The sequence below is a fragment of the Trichoplax adhaerens genome, genomic scaffold (genome assembly GCF_000150275.1).
Source record: "Trichoplax adhaerens TRIADscaffold_11 genomic scaffold, whole genome shotgun sequence".
Lineage (NCBI taxonomy): Eukaryota > Metazoa > Placozoa > Uniplacotomia > Trichoplacea > Trichoplacidae > Trichoplax > Trichoplax adhaerens.
This window is the reverse complement of record NW_002060953.1, coordinates 2,365,958-2,388,566: the sequence shown is the minus strand read 5'-3', so window position 1 is coordinate 2,388,566 and position 22,609 is coordinate 2,365,958. Positions and strand designations below refer to the sequence as shown.

The 22,609-nt window shown below is 33.5% G+C and overlaps 4 protein-coding genes across 4 annotated transcripts; 2 read left to right on the top strand and 2 right to left on the bottom strand.

The window, feature by feature from the left end:
* Positions 1-379: 379 nt before the first annotated feature.
* TRIADDRAFT_29686 (uncharacterized protein) lies at positions 380-3,982 on the top strand (the record flags this gene model as incomplete). Its single annotated transcript, XM_002115655.1, has 15 exons — positions 380-505; positions 678-767; positions 1,385-1,476; positions 1,680-1,729; positions 1,811-1,907; positions 2,078-2,197; positions 2,238-2,324; positions 2,435-2,472; positions 2,600-2,691; positions 2,850-2,894; positions 3,042-3,129; positions 3,212-3,253; positions 3,462-3,531; positions 3,606-3,717; positions 3,899-3,982. 15 exons carry the CDS (start codon positions 380-382, stop codon positions 3,980-3,982), a joined length of 1,233 nt encoding a protein of 410 aa, XP_002115691.1.
* A 2,024-nt stretch (positions 3,983-6,006) lies between these two features.
* Positions 6,007-6,808, top strand: TRIADDRAFT_59647 (uncharacterized protein; the record flags this gene model as incomplete). The annotated part of the gene is made up of 2 exons (XM_002115654.1): positions 6,007-6,049; positions 6,528-6,808. The coding sequence occupies 2 exons, from the start codon at positions 6,007-6,009 to the stop codon at positions 6,806-6,808; spliced, it is 324 nt and encodes a 107-aa protein (XP_002115690.1).
* A 1,058-nt stretch (positions 6,809-7,866) lies between these two features.
* Positions 7,867-9,296, bottom strand: TRIADDRAFT_59646 (uncharacterized protein; the record flags this gene model as incomplete). Its single annotated transcript, XM_002115534.1, has 4 exons — positions 7,867-8,385; positions 8,738-8,799; positions 8,888-8,983; positions 9,107-9,296. 4 exons carry the CDS (start codon positions 9,294-9,296, stop codon positions 7,867-7,869), a joined length of 867 nt encoding a protein of 288 aa, XP_002115570.1.
* Positions 9,297-9,435: 139 nt separating this feature from the next.
* Positions 9,436-22,380, bottom strand: TRIADDRAFT_59645 (uncharacterized protein; the record flags this gene model as incomplete). The annotated part of the gene is made up of 38 exons (XM_002115533.1): positions 9,436-9,756; positions 9,863-9,918; positions 10,039-10,078; positions 10,231-10,354; positions 10,424-10,503; positions 10,589-10,796; positions 10,916-11,086; positions 11,183-11,343; positions 11,429-11,539; positions 11,874-11,936; positions 12,308-12,442; positions 12,613-12,771; positions 12,892-13,002; positions 13,138-13,212; positions 13,367-13,488; positions 13,624-13,711; positions 13,826-13,885; positions 14,014-14,052; positions 14,151-14,219; positions 14,305-14,388; positions 14,530-14,616; positions 14,757-14,857; positions 14,978-15,109; positions 15,220-15,373; positions 15,546-15,671; positions 15,752-15,824; positions 15,924-16,032; positions 16,120-16,258; positions 16,385-17,251; positions 17,367-17,569; positions 17,710-17,871; positions 17,998-18,106; positions 18,355-18,533; positions 18,741-18,869; positions 18,984-19,136; positions 19,372-19,657; positions 19,882-21,363; positions 22,318-22,380. 38 exons carry the CDS (start codon positions 22,378-22,380, stop codon positions 9,436-9,438), a joined length of 6,831 nt encoding a protein of 2,276 aa, XP_002115569.1.
* Positions 22,381-22,609: the final 229 nt, after the last annotated feature.

The window sequence follows — 22,609 nt, the reverse complement described above, 5'->3', positions numbered from 1 at the left end:
AACGGGGTACATAGTAATGCACTTTTATTCAATCATAGCTCATTGTATGGAAGACGAGTCTTGTTTTGAGATGTAGAGTTAACCAACCTCGATCATGTATTGAACATGACTTTATAGGTCCGATCTGACAGTAGTTTCTTGTCAGTACTCAAGACTACATGGAAAGTAGCGAGAGTACAGCATTGCTGCAGCAATTAACAAATACTCAATTTTCCACTCAATTCGAGTCAGTAACAACTTCTGCAGATTGCTTTGGACCATCGAAGTAAAGATCATCATCAGTGATCCATTCCAAAACATTGAACTGATTGAATCCATTCGATCTTTCAATAACTAATATCATTACGCTCAATCCAGTTGTGTTACAGTATGCTGAAAAATGTCTCGTTTATTTGGTATCCCTGATGAATGGAAGGTTAATGATGATAATTTCCCTACAGCATCTTCCCATGAACAAAGGATTGTGGAGAAAAATGTTGCAAAATACTATAGCTATCAAGAAGACGTCTATCATGATGGAAGGTAAAAAAAAAACCCTAGGGTTGACTAAATGATAGCAATCTGTATTCATGACCGGTTTGAGTTTCATTCAAAGTCCATGATAGGCAATTCTTGCTTTTATAATGCTTTGAACACTCTACGAATTGATACGTGTTGTAAGAATGAATTCACCTGAGTTGCATTTGATATTTAGGATTCAGCTGTTTATCCGTCAGCATCTAAATTACTTAAACAACAGTCTGAAAAAACTGCCGCAATCCTATCAGGTATGACAGTTTTCATCTGCTAATACTGTACTTACAATACAAAAAGTGGCTCATCTTGAAAGGTTGTGAATTGAATTGCCCAGTCATAAAATACAGTAGAATAAATGCGATGAGTACGATATTGACAAACTGGGATAATTAAAAAGTCATCCTCCAAATTAGAACGCTATGACTATAATTCATAATTCATAAAACTCTCTAATCGGCCTGTAACATTGACGAAATATTGTTTGACATGGCTGGACTTACGGTATTGAAATTTTGTATTCTATGAACTACATTTATGCGTAATTGCCTCCTACAGCGTAGGAAATTGATTAAATTAAACTCTTTCTGTCGTAGCGCCAAGACGACTTACAGTTTATATTACTATTAGCTATAGTTTATAATAAAGTGTAGCTACAGCAATGCTATGATCACGATATACAGCAATATTATTGGGGACGTCTTTAAAATGCTAGAGACAGTACTCTGAAACGTACTGGTGATTCCCTAACTTGAACGCCTTTAATTGTTCAAGAATTAATGACAATATACGAGTAGATAATGATAAAATGATTATCATATAAGGTAGTGAATTAGAATTGTAGCGATTAATTATTATTCTATCTTGAAAGTGCCTTGATGCAAGTAGACCTTGGCTGGTATATTGGATATTGCACAGCTTAGATTTGCTTAAGAAAACACCACCAGAAGAATTCAAACATAGGTAACGTTATTATGCAACATCCTGTAGAATCTGAGATTCCATTTTATGTTGGTTGATCCACGGTTATGTATACAGAAAGAGCTAATAAATTGAATCCAAAACGACAGTAAAGTTTAGTATTTCTTGCTTTGCTAATTCAGTAATCCAAAATCTGCTTTATAATCATCGTAAATGAATTAATTGATTGATTGATCCCATTTTAGCATAATCGATTTCCTTTCTCGATGTCAGTCACCTGATGGAGGTTTCGGAGGTAAATTAATTGTTGAGTATTATTACGATTAATCAGTAAAATTGAAGCGTATTCTGTCCGTTTTTCTCATTTGTGATCCAGGCGGTCCAGGACAAATACCTCATTTAGCTCCAACCTATGCTGCTATTTGTGCAGTTTGCATTGTCAATCTGAAAGAAGGATATCAAATGATAAATAGGTAACTTGTTCGATAACTGTAAACTTTTACTCAGCATCACGAGTATCAATTGACTTTATCCCCAAAGTTAATTGCATAGATAAAAATCCTTTCGTTTTATCTTAGGTTAATTTCGATTGTGTTTAGATTGACCTGTTTTATTACTTACTTAAAACTCGCTAATATTAAAGGAAGGCATTACAGAATTTCCTGCTAAGTCTGAAGACTCCTGAAGGAGCCTTCCGACTTCATGATGATGGAGAAGTTGACGTTAGGCAAGCAGCTACAAGCTATTTATTTCTTTTCTTTACGTCTTGCAAGATGTTAAATATCTGAATTGCTACCCAATAGAGGGGTCTATTGTGCTACTGTAGCTGCAAGACTTACTAATATTGCGAATTCGGAGCTCTTCAAGGATACTCCTGAATGGATTGCTCGGTAGGCATATTATACAGTATTTGCATTCTCCGTTTAATTCCAGTCGATATTTATATATTGGTATCGTGTTAATTTTTTGTTATATATATATTTATACACCAATATGATAGATGTCAAACATACGAAGGAGGCATAGGCAGTATTCCTGGTAAAGACTACTTCACTCATTGTGACCAGCGTTCTAAAGTTTTATTTACATTAGCGTATATCTATATCTGGGATGTCAAGCTTAGAAATATAGACAAGATTAGGATATTATATTCTTTACAACATAGGAATGGAAGCTCACAGCGGTTATTCTTTCTGCGGCTTTGCGGCCTTAGTACTTCTCGGCCATGAAGAAGTCATAGACTGTCAAAAATTATTGGTAGGCAATTCTCAGAAACTATTTTTCAGCAACGTTTTCGGTTGCTTTTATAAGCAATCAAAATGTACAATTGTATGATGGCAGTAACAACTATCTTCTACATGTACAGTATTTTTAAGTAATCGTAATTGCTGACATCAGGTTCTTTTGTTCTTTAGAGATGGACGGCAAGAAAACAGATGCAATTTGAAGGTGGATTCCAGGTATGAAATTAGTCAGTCAATAGTGATATTGTTGGTCAATTGCTTGGCCTGTACTTCAGCTGTTTAGACTTTTTAATAATGATTTAAGACTAAATGAAAAGGAACAAACATTTCAGCGGATTGCAATTATTTATACGCAATTATCAGGGCAGAACAAACAAATTAGTTGATGGATGTTACTCATTTTGGCAAGGAGGATTGTTCCCATTATTGAATTTAGTTTTATTCATGAACGGTAAGATAAAAATATTTTTGAGGGTGTTAAGAATTTTAATAAAGCAATGACTTTCATTCTAATGATTACTGTAATGCAACAGGAGATGAATCCATTGATCTTGAAGAATGGCTATTTGACGATGGTAAGTTTTGGTCATTAACTTCTTATCCGTTTTTGCGCTTATTGCATGATGAAAATAATATTTAGAATATTTTTTCATATATTAATTTCTAAATAGTGGCATATCGTTAATTTTTCCTAAATTTCTAAATAGTATTCGATGTCGTTAAAGTATAGGGTTACAGAATCTATTATATACTGTATAGTTTATTTGATGTAACTTATTATAGTTGCGCTACAAGAATATGTCTTGGCATGTTGCCAGCATCCTAAAGGTGGTTGTTTCGACAAACCTGGAAAGTAAGTGTACCGTTGATAAGACTTGTACCAATTAAAACTATATATTAATTGGTAATTTACTCCTATTTAATTAGGCCTAGGGACTTTTATCATACCTGCTATGGTCTAAGTGGACTATCAGTTGCTCAACATGTTGGCAATCAATATAAAACTAAACGTGTTGTGGGAGATCCGGAAAACGAACTAGTAGGTCAAATATATGCTGGCTGATATATTGTCAGTATGGTTATGAAGTGAAAGTAGTTTTTCTGATATTAAACACCGATAATAACTTTCTATAATGGCATGCAGTAAGTATGACAGAACAACTAAGCCGTTCATTTTTGCTAATTATAATAATAATTTACTTTTTTATGGGCTTCTTCAGAATCCAACGCATCCAGTTTACAACATCAATCCTAGTCATGTTGTGGATATGCAGAAGTATTTCAATGTGCTATCGCCACCTTAATATGTATTATGCTTTTGAGGCTTAACCGATTGTCTACACATTGTCAAATTACCTTGCAAGCAGAAGGGAGAGTCATTCACTTTTCATGTAAAATCATCACGAATAGTTAGATTGCAGCGAAATACGGGCATCTGTTGCGCTACAAACATTAATGTAGGTGTTTGCTGTCATCAAGTTGGCTAAGTTTGATTAGACTATTTTTCTTTATAAATCCCCCGTTGAATTAGCTGTCAAAGAATTCTATATAAATTTCTGTATGTAATGATGCATTATTTATTACCGACAATAGGAAAGGTAATAGTATGGTTCAACGCATTGATGTGTATATCTTATGGCCTTTAAGGAATTATTATATTGTCGTCGTTGTGATAAACATGTAAATATTCGATCATTATTTGTATCTTGTTCAATATTAGCCGTGGATTATATTAAGACTTTTATCTGCTAGTTATATTTACGGGATACTCCATTTGTTTCATATTAATTGTACTTTCAGGTATGATTAAATAAATCATATTTGAATAATATGCCGTCTTATCAACACTCGAGAGTAAGTGCAGTACATTCCAACTATGCCAATCGATACCAATTATAAGTAATTGCCTAGAAATTGAGCAATGTCGTGAATGTACCGTATGTAAGATCAATTGCCAATTTAAATGCTCACTTTAATTCTAGGTTAGCGTTCGAGTCTTTAAATTTTTTACCAATAAATTCCTGTGGCGCTTTTCAAAGTAAACCTACTATTTACATATTCAGCAGCGCTCAGTTTCGCCCCTACTATATACAAGCTATAGACCTTAGTTACTTATACGAATTACGGATATATACGGTTTCATAGTTACCAGTTCAGTACGCAGGATCAGAGAAGAAATGGTTTTAGAATTAATTAATTAATTACTTTATAATTGTTCTTATTATACTAATGCTCATCTGCATAACAATTTGATTTTTCTGGTAAAGCTACGCCTAACTGCAACCTTCATCGCAACATATTCATGATCTTTTTTTGCTAGCTTATTTACTAGGACATTGAATATTATCAACTCATAGGTTAGGTATAAAACTACCGCTTTATTTATGTATGATAGTAACGGAGCATAATTTATTTACTCTTTTACTCTTGCACAATACACAAAGGAGTAGTCAAAGTACTATTTTACTAATGATTTTCTATAGTATTTTACGCTCGCAGTAGATACTTAATTATTTTAAGAGCAAATCACAGTAGGACTAACTGGAGATAAATTTACGATTCCAGTTTGTAGGTAAATGTCTCGCTATGAAACTTAAATTCTTTTACTATAAATAAAAACGGCTTTGCTATGATATATCAACGATTTCATCAAAAACAAGTTAACAGCGTGAGTTATATCAGATTACGCTACTTAACAATTTAAGATATAGAGTATTAAAATTGTATATTTTAAGAGCGTTTTCGGTGCTAGAAGTTTGATAAACTGATTTACTGTCTCAGCCGTAAAGTGGTTAATTTATCAGTCACTTGCAATGTAACTAAATTAATTTATAATTAAAAGTAATTGAATGATTACACTAAGTCGAGTACTATAAATATACTATACTTTTTAGACTACAATCGCAAAATCAACCTGTTTGATTGTTTCCATTAGTTTGAGGGTTAAACTTGATGGAATCAGTTAGGAATACAAAGTGTATTGGAATTAGTCTTCATCAAATCTGCTACTTAGCTTTAATATTTCTGTCATACAAGCACAAGAGAAATAGCATATTTCTTTGGTTTTATTTCGTTTTCTTCATTCCTTTTTTATTTCTAACGTTATTCGTATGATCACGTTCCAGGATTGATTTTTCTATAAGTTACGAAAAACAACGCCCAAGTCTAGATAGAATAGACACACCTTTAGCCTCAGTTATTCTCAAATTTCATAATTTCCCCATCAATCAATCAATCTTCCCGTTGGTACCACCATTACTAGATCCATTTGGTATGGCTTATGCAACACATTAATTGGGCTCAAAATCTACAGAATCACGATATCTAAATGACATATCATGAGCAGTTCAAGAAATTCGACGAATCTTTTGGTACGAACCACAAACGGTAATCCAATATATATCAAGTAAACAATTGTTCCGTATGAAAACAATCCTTCCTTTACAAATTATAAATTACTACTCAGTTTTTATTGCTAGCTGCAGTAGATTACTTGCGATCGGCAACGATTTCGCGCCTACGATCTCAGAGCTTGTATTGTATATTTCTTAAATCAGTTAGGTTGGGAAGCAGCAATGCAACAGTACACTAGATTGCGAGTATTACAAAATACAAAGAATAGGAAATAATGATGCTAGTACAATTATAGACGTTTTATAAGTTATTTCCTGGTAGCTAAAAATGCTGTTATTTTACGTCACAATCATTGAGAGCCATTTCGTGCCTAAATATTCAGTAGTTATAACGTTAGATATTTATTTCGCTAAGATATTTCCAATATGTCAACTCTGTTGAGATTGTATTAACCTTTAAAAGCCATTAATATGTCATTTCAATTCCTTTGAACAGAGGAAGTAACCTATATCGCTATTATTGCAGCAGTTGGTTGCCTTATTCTTGCCGGTTTGATAGCACTCGCCTATATCATCTATCGTATCCGTAAAAAAAGACGCAGTCAGGCTGATCCGTACGAATCTATTTTCTCCGAAGGAAAAAGTAATGTCAGAAAACCAGGCACCGCTCGCAAATTAACCGTTAGTAATACGGGTGAAAATAGTTGGTCAATTGTGACAAGTATCAACAGACCCATTGCTCTACCAGAGACTCATGAAAAGCAGTCTAATTTATAAGATTAATTACGATAAATTTTAAATTTTGTCACAGATCTTAAAATATCACTAGGATTGCCACGTAGACCATATTATGAAGTTTCTCTGCGCCTCAGCACTGTAAAAATACGGCCATAAGAAAGCTATCGTATACCATGAAATACATAATACTGTTATTGATATACGTGAATATCTGCATTTTCATACGTTCTTGAATGCGGAAGAGAATAGATTGTCTGCCTACTCATTTATATAGCTAATTTAACAATATTTATGATAAATGTAGACAGATAAGAAAATCTAGCTAGATTTCATACAGCTACTATTTAAGACCTAAACACAATAATGTCTCTTCAATATCTAATTAAAATGACTTGCTTCTCAGATTTGCTACTCCAATATCTGTACCAGTATATTAAAGCATATAATCGGCATTTTAAAACTAAATATCAAATTATTAAATCCACGCTATACTCTAAAGCGTTAAATCATGTCAAAAACTACGGTACTAAATTTATATCGAATTCAAGTAAATCACAGTTGACTGTTGCATAAGCAATATCTCCTTCTATTTCTTCGTTATAAACTACCAAGTATCTTTGAAAACTGTGGAAATGAATCTATACATTAGCTATGCTGGCATATTACAATTAATTTTGTAAGCGTTTAGTCTAAATATTTTCTCTAGAGAATTATCGAAAATTCATTTAGAACTAAGAATGACTGTCGATAATATTATTAAAGGATCTAATGATCTTGGCCAATGACGCAATCACTAGATAATGCCCAAGCATCAATATGTGATTAATTTGGAAAACGATTTGTCATCAAACGTTTATTTAAATGCTATGTTTAAGTATATGTTATCCAATAAATATAATCGTTTACTCATACGAACTTTCAAATATTATTAATTTAAAGTTAACTTGTGAACATCTGCTTATTTAGTTAACTTGGACCATAATATCTTTACAAGACTTTACAAGACTTTACACGTTTCAGAAGTTTAGAAAAATTTAATAAGTTCTTATTAATTAATAAAACGTTAATTTAATAATAGAACAGTATCAGTCTTCTGGCTATAGTATCGTCTCTCGTAAATCCTGATTGTCACATTCGTTACAATTTTCACTTTCATTGGAGCAAGTTATTTCTGTTACAATTTCTTCGGCAGATTTAGCCTTTTTGATATCTTCAGTTCTACAACGATGCTTATCAATCATAAAATTAATCCTAGCTTTATTAATACTTAGCTTTGAACAGAAAACTGTAGCTTGTGTTATACTACGATCATGATGGACGATTTCATCATCATCACGGTTACTAGCAAATTCGTTGAACATTAATGGATAGCTCTTACTTCTGACTAAGAGTTTGTTACTTGTAGGCGTATCAAGTATAGAATTAATTTCATCGTCTTGAATGTTCTCACTATCGATTAAAACCAATTTCGTAAACGTAATTTTTTCAAATTCGTCATATAGTCTGCTTAAGCAAGATTCTGCGCTATCAAAGAAAGGCTGCATTGAAATTTGCTGAATTTCGATAATTTGCTGCTTCATGATCTCATTTCTGTCCTTCTTTTCAAATAATTCTGTCTAAAAAGACAAAAAGACATATACGTGCTTCGTCATTTAAAAGGATTAGGGGTATCTTATATCTGCTACTATATGCAGTTGATAACAAGACCAATTAAATTTGTAATCCTCACTAATGAAGACTTGACAAACGGTAGCAGATGTAGATATAACGGAGTTCTATACATCATGGTAAATTTAATAAAGTCCAAAAGTGCTATTCTTAAGCATTCATTGTCTAGATCAAGATTGAAGAGATAAAATGTATTGAGTCGACATTTCTCAACTTAAACAATTCCCAACAATAAACGATAGTAATTTCATAATTATTCTATCTGCAATATAAACTCTAGTACCTAAAGTATTTAAATACCTTGTGCTGCTTTAAATATAAATATGGGATTCGGGCTTTAGTTTTAACATATATATGCAATACTTTATTTGTAGGAATACACCTTTATGGTCATAGATAGGTGTTTCTGTTACTAAAAGGGTAAAAATTTTAATTTCCGAATACTCATACCGATTTCCGTTGTGAAATATTCTTGGATAAATTTACTCAGTAGCAGCCAATGATTTCCGAGTACTTTATGGAAACTGGTAATCAAGACTTTTAGACCTTTCATAAAACGATACAAAGACAATTGCCACACTTACGAAATTAATCCAATGTTTTACCAACTTAATACTCAAAGTAGCTTCACCGTAAGCAAAGAAATAATCAACATCAAAGTTACATTACCTAGGAATGCTATATGTTGCAATTGTTCTATTTTATTTTCATTTAGTTTCGACAGGTTCTTTCTCGGTAAGAAGCTAAAACTACCGCAATGCAAACTATTAGGGGGATGGCCAATTAATTCTGGCATAAACTGCATCAGTTTTCGGCGTTGTTTGCTTTGATTAGCTAGGGCACTTAGGTAACACTTCATTAAGAAAACTATGTCAGGATACAAGACGCAGCAGTCTTCACCTATAATAATGTCATAATAAGTTTTTAAAACTTTATTTGCTTGTTCTAGTCAAAGCATGACACAAAGTATTGTATTTAAGCTGTCAACAAAGGATCAATCACTCATTCTTAATATATTCAAAAGTTAGTTTCATGCCTAAGAAATTATGCTTGGCAATTTGGAAGGTTAGAGGTATCAAAAAGCGGATAAAGACCAGCTCTTTTTCGGTTTTATCTCCAAACTCGAAGTCGTTATTGCAAGCTGCTCTTAAACATGAAAATTCTTTAACTGTATAAAGTTCAACAACTACCAAGTCAAGCACTGCTTGTTGGAAGGCATCGGGTACTCTATTTAAAGTTGTATCATTGTATCCAGAAATTCCTTCATCAAATGGAGGGACATTTTCGTATAGAAAGGATACTAAGCTACTGATTACTCCCTATTGACAAGACATAATTTTACTTTAATAATACAATACTTTCGTAATACTAAATCATTAGTGGTTTACATCATAGGATCATGTTAAAATTTTAATTTAAAACAACCTGTACTGTTTGAACACCAGCTAATTCTTTCTTTTTCTGAATGATCGTAGTCAATCCTAAGAAAAAAGAAAGTTAAGAGGTTGTCTTATTCTTTTTACGTGTTTATCAACGGTATGCCAAAATATTTTCTTAAACGCTGTAAATATTTCAGTTTATTTGCATTTACTGACAATCACCTTTTGCCAGAGACACGATTAATTCACAACTTTGGGATGTCTAAAACCATGTAGCAATGATGATATTAATCAATATAACAGCGCAATAATGAAGTAAGCTAGACTATTTTATGATATTATTTTTATTCTCGATATCTTAGCTTAGGTTGCAGTATCTACAAATATAATCCATCACTTAATTGATGACCATACCTGGAATGCTTGCATTCTAGCTGAACTATGAAGTACTTTATCTAACTTCTTCATAAATGATCGAAAATACTTGAACAAATTTGGGTGTAGCCAGTCAATTGCAGGCATAATTTGTGTAAAATATCTAGATTATGTCGTGATAGAAGGTAAATTTCAAGTCATAACTACCAGCGAGTCAAAGCAATGCCATTACCTAGAGATATTCACATTTCGCATTACACTAGAGTCATAAAGAGCCAGCTTGAATAAAGATACGGTCACATCGGTAATAATCTATCATAAATGTAATAAAGTGATCATATTTGTTAATAAAAAGGATCTGATTATATTAATGATTTTTCTCAGTAATTGATTTTACCGTAAAGCAATTATTATCAAAGACGTCAGAAATGGAATATTGCCTTGGTAAGTAATGACTTAATTCAGTTAGACGTTGCAAGTGTACTGTGACAAATGTAGACACGATAGATAGTAGATAGTCTCCGCGTTGACTATCTTTGATCCGTGCACCACCATCATATTTTTCGCCTTCACGAAACATAGATGCCTGTTCGAAGGTTCCCTGCCTGTAATAGAAGATCGAATTCCAAAAATCAGTATTAGTTTAGAATTGTGGTAAATTTGAAAGCAAGAAGTTTTTCTCCGTCTAAATTACCGTTTACCATTTGTATTTTGAGAGCCTTACCTGTAAGGGGGTGTTGATTGCCGAGTTAAACTAAATGTTTGATTAGCAGTTATGGAACTTGTTACATCAATGAATACACTATGATTGCTGCTTTCCATATCTTTCCTTTTGTACTTGTTATCACCATGCAGTACATAATGATTATATAACTTTTGCGGTATGGTAAAACTCCTAAGTAATTACGCAAAAATGCTCTGTATTTTTCACTACTTTTAAACAAGAAATGATAAAGATATATCATATTAATTAGTAATGATGAAAGCTAACTTTGCCATGAATTTACTGTTCTTCAGTAATAAATGGATGGAAGAAGCAATTTCGTTTAGAGCATCCACTTCAAGCTTGCAATCAATAAGTTTTTGTTTGCTCACTCGGGTTTTCTCTCGGAGATGATCGTAATAGTAGGGCAATAATAAATTGAGAATACTCTAGCATGTTTAAAATGAAAGTTAGTCAATAAAGTAGATAAACTGCTGTCGAAACCGGGAACAAATTATGTATTAGCTACTTTACCATTAACTGAAAGCTTCTTTTACTTTCTGGTGCATAAACAAATACTACTACACAGAGGCGAATAACTAATTTAAAGTCGAATTGCCAATCTACAGAATCGTAGCAGTTGTCCTGCAAAAGGTTAAGTCAAATTAGATTAAAACACAGAACTTGAATATCAGCACTAGATGGAAATTATTTCGGTAATTATTCGAGTAAAACTTTCTAATTATTGCTACGTAAAATAAAATAGAAGATGTTGAATTGGAATTTTGAATCGCTGCATACTGCTGCTTTGGGTAAATTTTCGAAAAGATCAAGAATACCAATCGGATCACTCGGTTTCGATTCCATGGACATCAATAAGGAAAACATGTTGTGAGCTGATATCTGAGGTATAACTCATTGTTAGTATTGGTTTTACTTTTTTCGATATTATCCACTAATATTATTGTAAATTACTTACTTTTTCGGTTTCGTTCACGGCAATGTTTGGCTTTGATAGCAAAGGTTCTATTATAGCGAGGCACTTACGGTTTCCGTAGAAAAAAACAATTAACTTAAAGAAGGCTCAAGTTATTTAATGTATTAGCAGAGCGAAGAAAATTTAAATTTTCAGTTTGGTTACATTATTAGAACGAATTCGGTTTCACGATTACTAAATGCATTGATTGAAATAGTTGAACTAAAATTGTCATAATATTAACGATTTCAATTATACCCGGAGTAAGAAAGGGCTCCTATGTATTGCATAGAATTGACTCCATGTAAACTAATTGGAATACAATAGATGACATGATTAGAGTAATTTATGCCAGATGGTTATTATACTTAATGTAATAATATAGTATTGACGGCATACATACTACTAGATAAGGTGAATTAACGCTATATGCTTACCTCTATGGCTTGCTTAGCCAACGAATTATGATAATGGTGAGCATATATTTGTATTAATGTCGGCAGGATGCAATTATAACTGGAATATAGAAATTTTGAAGAATTAAAGCATTGACATTGGTAGAAGCAATTATTCTATTAGATGTAATATATATATTATATTAATTAAAGTAACACTTTCATTTCAAGATTTGCTAGGTATTATAAGTGGTAAGCGTAATATACCCGCAATTATTTATAAACGATTGACCAAATTGTTGAGCAATTTTTATAAACACTGCCAGACCAGATCTCAGGATTATAACCTCTTCACTATGCATTAATATTGCTCCGTTAATGATATTAATATACGACGTGAATTCATCAGACCATAAATATGACGATGTCGAACCAATTCCTTGAAACAATTCCAAGATAAAGTTAATCCATGAAAGCCTTTGCACAATATCTGTAGTGATTAATTCCTATAAATAAAACATAGCAAGGCCAATGTTAAGCCACTCTTGATAATAAAGATGTGTAGCTCAGCCACTAATTTCAAGTGCTTCTCAAGGTTCCATATAAAGTAAATTGCGCCCACTTACACGACCATAGGTCTCTATACCACAAAGAACGAAATCGACATCAATTGCGGTCCTAGGGAATGATTGCAGCTTCACTAAATCAGAATGGAGCTGTAAGGATTGCTGTAAGATCTATTCAAGATTAAAATAAACATTCACCAGTAAAGTGCTTTTCAAGAAAAGATTATTTGTACAAATATGATAATTAATTTATGTCATATCTGATTTTTCAATAGCTAGCTTAATGCTAAGCATTTCGTTTATTACCTGATTATCATCAACGTGGACTAGCACTTGGGTGAAAAGTAATTTCCCGACTTCTGCCAATTTTCTAGTTATAATCTTTTAAATTTATAAGATTTAATGTGGTATCATTGAAATATTCACTGTAGTAGAATTTATTAGAAAAGCTGCAATTGGATTAAATGGTCAGTGATACTTCATTATTTCATCAATACTGTAACTATTTTACTATTTTAGTTTACATCAGCCACACCTGTGCAGAAATTCGTTGCTCCTTGTCATTGCGAGATAATTTCTTAATCAACAAATTAGGTGGTGGATTGTTACGATGACTGTAGAAATCTATGACATAGTCTTTTGAGTCGAAAACATAATCTAAGGATATGAAAGAATCGCTTATTTGAAGATTCGATATTTAAAATTTGCTGAGAGTAAAGCTTAAACTTCTTTGGTTCTGTAAGCAGCAAAATTAAATGATCTTAGGTGATATGAAAGTATGATTTGCTTTACCCGACTTCTGGTCTATTAAGCAATACTCGTCGCGATGTGAATGTGATCGAGCAATGGCAAAATCGTAAACACGTCCCATTTGCATGTCCTACTTGTAAAAATTAAAGGAAATATAAACCTTTTTACTTCTTAATATTTTGCACGAAAATAACAACTTAATGCCCTAGACTAGCGGTAAATTAATACGTGATAGCAATTTGACCTCATGCAGCGGCACTTCAATAGCAGTTTCTAGATTTTCCGGTGAAAAAATCTTTAATTTCTGTAAGATAAAATTTTAGTTCATAAAATAACGTTCTGTCAAAATAACAGCATTTTGTAATGAATACTTTATATTGCAGCTGAAATCAGGTAATAGATAACTATCAAGTGTTTTTAGTTTGTATTTACCTTAGCTCCCGGACCTCCAGCGCAAATTAATACCGTCGACTAAAAATTCGAAAATTACATTTAAAAATGCTACAGTATTGAGAATGCTAGGCTTATTTAGCTGCAATTAATAGGATAGTATGTCTTTAAATTTTTACATCGCTTTGCTCCTTTCGAAGAGTGGCTTTGATATCTTTCAACTTGACATCATGGACGTGAGAAGCAACCTGAGGGATAGGTAAAATATTAAGGGTAATATTTTTCTAGCTAAATGTGTCATATTCTTGTAATCTACCGAACAATAAATTTTACCTGCCATACTACTGACATTACAGACATGATGGAGCGCTTGGAAAATTCTGTTGGATTATTGACTTGATGCATTACAACTCCAACCTAACCGAAGCGAAATGTACTACAAGGTTAAGCAATCTTAATTGTTTAGCAGCCAAGGTAGCGATCAAAAAAAGTTAAATTTCGATAAAGTGCATTAGCGTTGTTAATACTATGATTTAGCAATCTATGTATGCTTCATACCAAATGATTCAGTAAAAAATGAGCTGCAGCCTGAGGTAGATAAGGTAAGCAAAGCAAAAGCTTACGAATGGATTGCAGTAGTAAATCCTAAATTGAAAACAGCGAGAGCAAACTTTTAATGAAACAGTATTTATGAGCACTTGTAGGTTGGAAATGCTATCTTTTGTAGAGACATTGTAGTCACGACACCTTTGGTACCAGTGTGAGTAATTGTGAAATAGCTTTACCTGAGAACCACGATCCAACAAATTTTCGATAAAATGTCGAAAAAACAGCGATGGTTCTTCAACCAGACAAGACCATATTACTTGCAAGCTAGTTTTCATAACTACGTCGATAAATCAAAGCGGTACGTCAGCTATAAATTTGTAATTAAGGCAGCGAAAGGACTTCTTGAACGTTATATCAATAATTCAATTATAACTGAAGTAATTGAATAAAAGTTTACCAGATACGCCGTTAAAATCCGTAGCAGCATTTTCCAGGCATGCTATTAAATCAATTACCGAAGCAGTGAGCGAAGGAGGAAAGAAAGGTTGTTGCATGATTCGATTGTATTCCTTATCTTGCCCTTCGGTTTCTGGTTTATAGTATTAGAATAAACAACATTACATTCATAGCAAGGATAATATCACCACGCAAACTATTTAAACATAAGTTCTTGGAATAAATGACGATACTGCGGCTAACCTTCGCCTTCGTCTTGGTTACAGGCGTGCGATATCAGCGGTATGGAGAGCAATTTATAGTTTTCTCTCTGATTTGCTTTCATTTGTGCTATTTCTTTTTCTTTTTTTTCTCTTCTTTGAGAGATTACTTCAGTTCGGTAACCAACTATGGAAAGCTAAAGTAATAGATTAAGAAAAGTACATGAAGTTGTTTAAAAAGCTTGATAGGGTAATAGAATTCGCTGCATCCTTCTTAATGACATTGATTCTGCGGATAAATGATTTGTGATTACACCAGTCCAACTGCTCTATCATTACGAATTTGAATCACAATTATTCAAAAGTTACCTTATCATCCAGGTCTCCAGGATTTCTGTAGTGTGATGCAAAAACCCACGAAATATCTGGCACAGCTTGCGCTGGTAGACCCAAGGCAGGAGAAGGTAAAGTAAATTTAACACGTGGTGGCCCGAACTAGAGTTTAAAAAAAATAGCGATAGAAAGTAAAAATAGCAACCATCATTTATTCTTCTGAACAATACATTCTCCACTACCTTAAAATATTTATAAGCGGCATGCGGAAGCTTAGGAGACATATTATATCGATTCCTCCATAAGATGCTAAACCTAAATGAAAAGGTAGAGTTATAACGTAACTTAAATTATATTTATGAAACGATAAACTTAATAATTTAAAATTTCAGGCAATAGTACTTTTGTACAAACCTTTGGATACATTTAACGATACGTGAAGCATCTTTTGAGTTAAATTCGCCTCGAAGGAGTTCTTGCACATATTCCTCTTTCCTGGAAGAGGCCAAGAGGAAAACTGTAGCTAGAATTGAAGAAAGGAAGGCAGATTATTATAAGGAGTCGATGAAATATGAGACATGGGAGATTTGGTTTTAACTATATTACTTACAAGCAACAGACGATAATTTTAATTCCGATTCTAACAGCAATTGCCATGTTACAGGAATAAGGCTTTCATAGGTTGAATCAGGCAAAGTTGCTGCAGCAGTTGACATGACTGAAAATGGTGAGCAAGCAATGCAAGACATCTAGGAATTGTAAAAATTCATCATTAGCGAAATATAATTAACAATTGCCACGAATCGAGTAATAAAAAATAGGCAAATGCATGTAGTTAAATAAAGTCTAATATAGCTCGAACATGAACCACTTACATCTTTATCTAAGTAAGTTAAAAACGGAGTTAATCTTTTATTTGATGAAGTAAAATTTTCATATGGACTCTTGCTTGATGTCAAAATGGCAATAAATAACTCATCGGGTATATGAATTCGACTGCAAACTAGCTTCATGATGTTCGAAAGTTGGTAGCAACAATCGGTCTGAAAGCGATGACAGCTAACATAACATTTACTGTTACCTTGCTGCAAACATTTGCAGCTGAAGTCTTTATCTGTGCATAGCTGTAGAACTGACCGAATCCAAGGGAACGAATCAATATCAAAATTAGATTTTACTGTTGGGGATGTTGGCTCATTATCCTCTGATTGTTCGAATTTTCTTGCTGTATGGATGAGTCTTTGTCGGAATGAATTGCTTATCGTGGATCCTTTACTGGTTTTACGGACTCTAGTTGACATAAAACGTCGTCTATTTTCTACACCACCCAGTTCCGCAGATATGGTTCTGTCTAGAGGCGACTGCCTTCTCCTCTTTGTGCTCCTACGTTTAAAAATACTGCTATCATCATCCTTTGCTTCTACTTCTACTTCTGCAGCTGCCATACTTGATTTTTTACGCCATGATTTAGAAATGCTAGTACGCCCGCCATGCATGCGCGGTGAATAAATACTTGTTGATATGCCATAGACCACAGTCCTAGCCAATTTCACTGAAGAATGTCTCCTTTCAAATAAATTGGCAGGGGCACCTTTAACACTTGCACTTGGGCTTTTAATAGGTTTTCGGTCATCAAAACTTTGACTCGACACTTTAAGCGGGCTGTCATCATCATTTATTTCAACATTGGACGTCCTTCTTGAGCGTGGAGAGGAATTTGCACTGCTAGCTCTGGATTTTTGCTGATATAAAATTCAAATGGAAATTCTTAAGTCAATTATCGCTACATAATCTAATCTCTATATACGATATTCGAAATAGATTTTAATTTATTTGGAGTAAAACTATGGTACTAACTCGAATAGTCCTCCTTCGTCTCTTGAAACCGACAGTCTGCTTAACACTTGCTCTGCTACTACGAGGCTCCTCTCTCCTAGGCGATATGTAGTTATCGATTTTTGTCTTCACACTTGGATTTTCCACAAAAAATGCCGTAATTTCATAGATTAATTGGCAAGCAACGAGCTTCAATGAATAGGGACAAGAGGTGGTGATCTCAACTGTAATCCCGGATTCATTTAAGGAATGTATGAAAATAATTTGTATTGAATAAAAGATGACACTATAAACATTTTTAAGTTAGCTCAAAGATGGTCTTGCTAATTTTTTTATAGCTTAATGATCGAGAATAAGAGCTTACAAGGTTCAAAATGGGCTTCTGCACTGTTATGTTTTGCAATTGTTTCACTTTCGTGTAACTCCCTTAATTTATTGCCGATGGCAACACCCCATTGATAAAATGATTCAGCTACTGCTTGCTTATGACGAGCGTTTCGCCGTTTAACAGCTGTAGTCGAACGACCTATACAATTTCAATGATCATGACTATTAGTAAAGCATTATAAAATATTCTTTTAATTACTGTATGCTATGTTTAAATATCTAGGTTACATTTCATTTAGTTAACGAATTTTAAACTCTTACTTACCTTGTAAATAATTTCTCGTCATCCATGTGGGCCATTCGTTATGACGGCATCGATTCACAAGATGAGCAAGTTGAGCAAAAATAAGAGCCCTCGCAACAATCGGTGATTTCTATTCAGAAATTTTATAATCGTTTTTGTATATGTGTTGCTATTACTAAAACGGTCTAACAGAATTTATTGACTATAGCATTGTATTGTATGCTATGCATAGCAACATCAGTCATTTTTAAAATATTTAGTGATACATATTTAAGCGGATAACATATTAGCTTTAAATTTATTGGAATCATTAATGTAGTAGGCATGAAATTTAAGATTGATATAGATGATAAGCATAATGAGTCACTTACGACATACCAGATTGAATATGGCAGTTAACAAAGCGGGGCTAGGCACAGAGCCTGGTTGGGAGCATTCAATTAAAAAGGAAAAATCCAAAACTCCACAATTTAAATTTTCTAAATATTTCTTAATTTCCATTGCTTGAATACTAGCACTTGAGTTAGCGTAAGCAGAACCTTCTTCGGATAAAATGCCTATTCCAGGGGTGATTGAGGTAAAATTTGTTTTATAGTAATTAGCGAATATACCTTTACGTTATTAGTTTCGATTCACATGAGAATATGAATTATCAGCCTGTAATTCGTGAATTTAAATGAAACTAGTAGAAGGCATCCGGCATTATTTATAAGGAATTGGTAACATAATAATAAATGAATACAATTCGTTGCATAGGACTTAACTGGATTCTCGGCGTAATTTTTTGGCCTTTTGACCTAACTTAAGGAAGGATAAGTGCTTTTTCCACACAGATGCACCAGTATTTCTGCTGTGGATTCTTTCAGCTGCATAGTCATTACGGCTTTTACTTGCTGTTAAAATAATAATAAAGCCTTTATATTAATTTATATCTTTATATATAGCTAAGCTTAATCCTATAAATAATTTTATTGTTGTAGTTTATTTGCATTATGAAATAGAAATACCATATGTAGCCGATGATTGAGTACTTCTATCCGTCATTGGCTGTTCCGTAATCTCTCCAGTGTCCTGGATAACGGAACTACTGGCAGTATTGCTAGATGGTAAATGACTCGGCGATATTTCACCTCTACTTCCTTTATTCATTTTTGTATCCGCTAACACATATTAGCAAATAGTTAAAATATTATAATCACGCAGTCTATTAAGCACTGTATCACAATCATTTTAATTACGGCAATACTAAGTGTATATCATTAGCAAGATTCGCGTAAATTTCATATGCGAATGTGCAGTAAAAAATAGCAATAATTATATGATGCATCATTAGTACTTTATCAAGGATATAATAGCTAATGAGCCTCATGTCAACGATAAGCTACTCACACATACATCTTTCTTTGAAACTTGATGTTAGTAACTTCTTTAATAAGCTTCTTGGTTTATGTACGGCTGATGAATCAGCATTGCCGGAAAATGATGATGAACAAGAGACAGTAAAATCACTGTCTGATGAAGGAACAGAATCTGAGCAAGGTACGCTACTGCTAAAGAGCCCAGGTGATCGATTCGATAATTTACAAGACTTGACAAGAATGGTTAGAACAATCCGTGAATAAACGTCCGGATATTCATGGCTAATATGTCGCAGTAATTGGCGAATTTCTCCTGAGAGTGTCTATTATTCAAAGTATGGAAAGTCATTATTTCATGTTAATAGAAGCAACGAGATTACATTTCGTCAGCCTATAATGGCTGAGGTGGACGGAAGTTTTACTAAATGCCTTTATTTTAAAAGCATATTGCCAAGTAGAAAGATATCATATGAGTACAATTTTATTAAAATAAATAAAACATTCGAGAATAACATTTAATTCTTACTAATGACATAATAATACTAACCGCATTTCGATGAGTGGCATTATCAAATTGTTGGCATTGATGCAAAAATGTCTGTAATGTCGATAGGAGCAAATAGTTTTCTATTGAACCTAAATTTTGGCTGTTCATAGGATGTACCATGTCATTACCTGTGCCACTTTCTGCACAGCAAAATCCCAATAAAGCATGATAGAAATCTAGAGTATCTTGTATTGCATTATTGACGATAAAATTTCTCAGGCAAGCGGTAAAAAATACCTTACTTGTGTTACGTAATCGTATCAGTATATCAATAGTTTGGGATCGTAGTTTATCGCCATGTGTGCCTCGGATGCCCTCGCCACAACCATACTGGCAACCAAGATGTTTAAATACATTGACGACGAGAATTAAAATAGAATTATAAATCTCATATGCTTGACCGACTTGTTGAAGAGCCTCATGGCTTAAATCTGATTTACTAGACGATTCTTTTCCCATGTATACGGCTAACATGTCCTGTAATTGCTTTCCTTTTTCCTGGCTAGTATAATGTTCTAGGCACTTCCAGGGTAAAAAATTAGAATCTATAACAGTTAAGGTATAAGCGCAAATTAAATCACATAATCTAGGGTTTGCTCGACCCCTGACGATGTGGCAGAATGCATTTGAAATATTAGCACGATAGAGATCATAGGCTTCCTTAGATGCCGAATCAACATCATCGATATCACTACTGCTTCCTGCTTCACTATTTCCACAGCTAATGTCATTCACGGCTAATTGATGTAACATTAAGGGATTACATGTGAGGTTGGTCGTTTGCGTATTCTCTTTACCGGAGCGGTGATCTAAACTTCGTTGCTGGTGTTGAAGGACATGACGCTTAGTATTGCGCATTCGAGAACAAGAGGCTGAGCGCGCTTCTCGAATATTATCACTATCTGCTAGCAATTGCTGAGACATTGAATTGATAGAGTAGGTTAGCTGTTGCTGCAAATAAATAATAGCCCAAGTAATACCTTGTTCTGACCAATTTGAGGAAGTTAAACATCGCACTACAGCAGTATCAAAATTAGTCACCATTTTATGTTGTAATAATGGATTCTGATTAATAGACTGGCCGGTAAAAGCGGGTACCTCTGGTGCTTGATGATGTCTCAACGCTTTCCAAATTCTAATACCTTTTTCTAGTCTAAATGTTAAGTCCGCATCTCTAAGATTGTAAGCATGGGGCACCATTAATTGAACAAATAATTGGATCACCTCCATGGATAAAATACATTCAGTACTGCATTCACTTCGAGCATCCAGCAAAATCCAGTGTAAGGTGTACATTAATTTAGTTTCAGCGATGTTCATTCTATCAAACTGATTTCGATTCGCTAGCATGGCGGAGCAACAACGTATAACATGAGGCGTAGCGGCCGCCACAAAATCCCATCTCGATATTGATGAGATTGCCTTGATGAGTCCATCTGGTAAACCACATATTTTATTCTCGCAAATTATTCTTTCTAATATCTATTATGGAACAATCAAATCATATGAGTTTAAAACTAGATGTTTGAAATCTAAATCATACGCGCTTGAACAGGCAATGCCGATAGAGCAATATTCATTAGAATTTTACTTCCACATCAATACGTTATTGCAGCAACTATTTTTCCATCAAGGTTGGCAATTTAATGCACAGCGAATGTTGCGGAACTTTCATTAAACTGCTTATCTTTCGCTCAAGTATATTATTATCGACATAAAAGTTTGAATTTTTACAGAGGGAATCAGTGAAATATGCCGCTTTTTAGAATTCTGCTGTAGTTTTATTCCACTAACTTGCATATATGATCCGTGACTATTAAAATTTTGGACATTATAGCATGATTCAAGAATAGTTAATATGGTTGCAATTATGTAGATTTTGATAGTGAATGTATCATAATGTCACATGAACACAAATAAGACTGAGGATGCTGTTGATAACTGCTTAGATTTATATTTGCCTGTCAGTAACGTAAATTAAGAGTATTTTATTTTGAGTCTTCCACACAATTAAAAATTATTAGTTTTCCTATTTTATTGCATGGTAATTATTATTGTCGTAGTTGGTATCCAGATTTGATTCTTCCTAATAACTATTACGTTAGTACCTTAGACAGATTAATGTTCTCGAATATTCACTTACTTTTCGTGGATTGCTTAACTATCCATCAAGATTATGTATTACAATTAAAACAAGAGTGGCGAGAAAGACTACTATAGTCTTCTTTTAGTAGTATATGGGCCAAGATTAGAGTTATAGATTAGAGTTCAATAACTAAGTGATGAATACTAAAATGTTATCAAATAAAAGTCTAGTATTCATAATTTTTAAGGATCGAATACTTGCCATCTTATACAACTTATTTTAAGTCAGAGCATTGCCTTTATTGGCAATTTTCATCAAAATATTATATCAATAGTAAGAGAATTACTTACCACGCATATTCCATCACAGTTTTTACCCAGTTTTGGCCTCATAAATGGGCTATCGCGTTCCATTGAAGAGATATATGATAGGTGAGCATAGAATCATTGATGGTAGAAAACAAAGATATAGATTGTCAATAGAGAAAATGACGCCCAAATTCAATTTGTTAAAGATGTTCTATCCGACTATAATAGGTCTACCGGTAATATTAAAGGAGTATTAAAGTAGTTTTAACAATTATAACTTGGTCGATTTCAGGAACAGAGGTAAATAGTGAAAGTATAACATGCTGCTGTTACC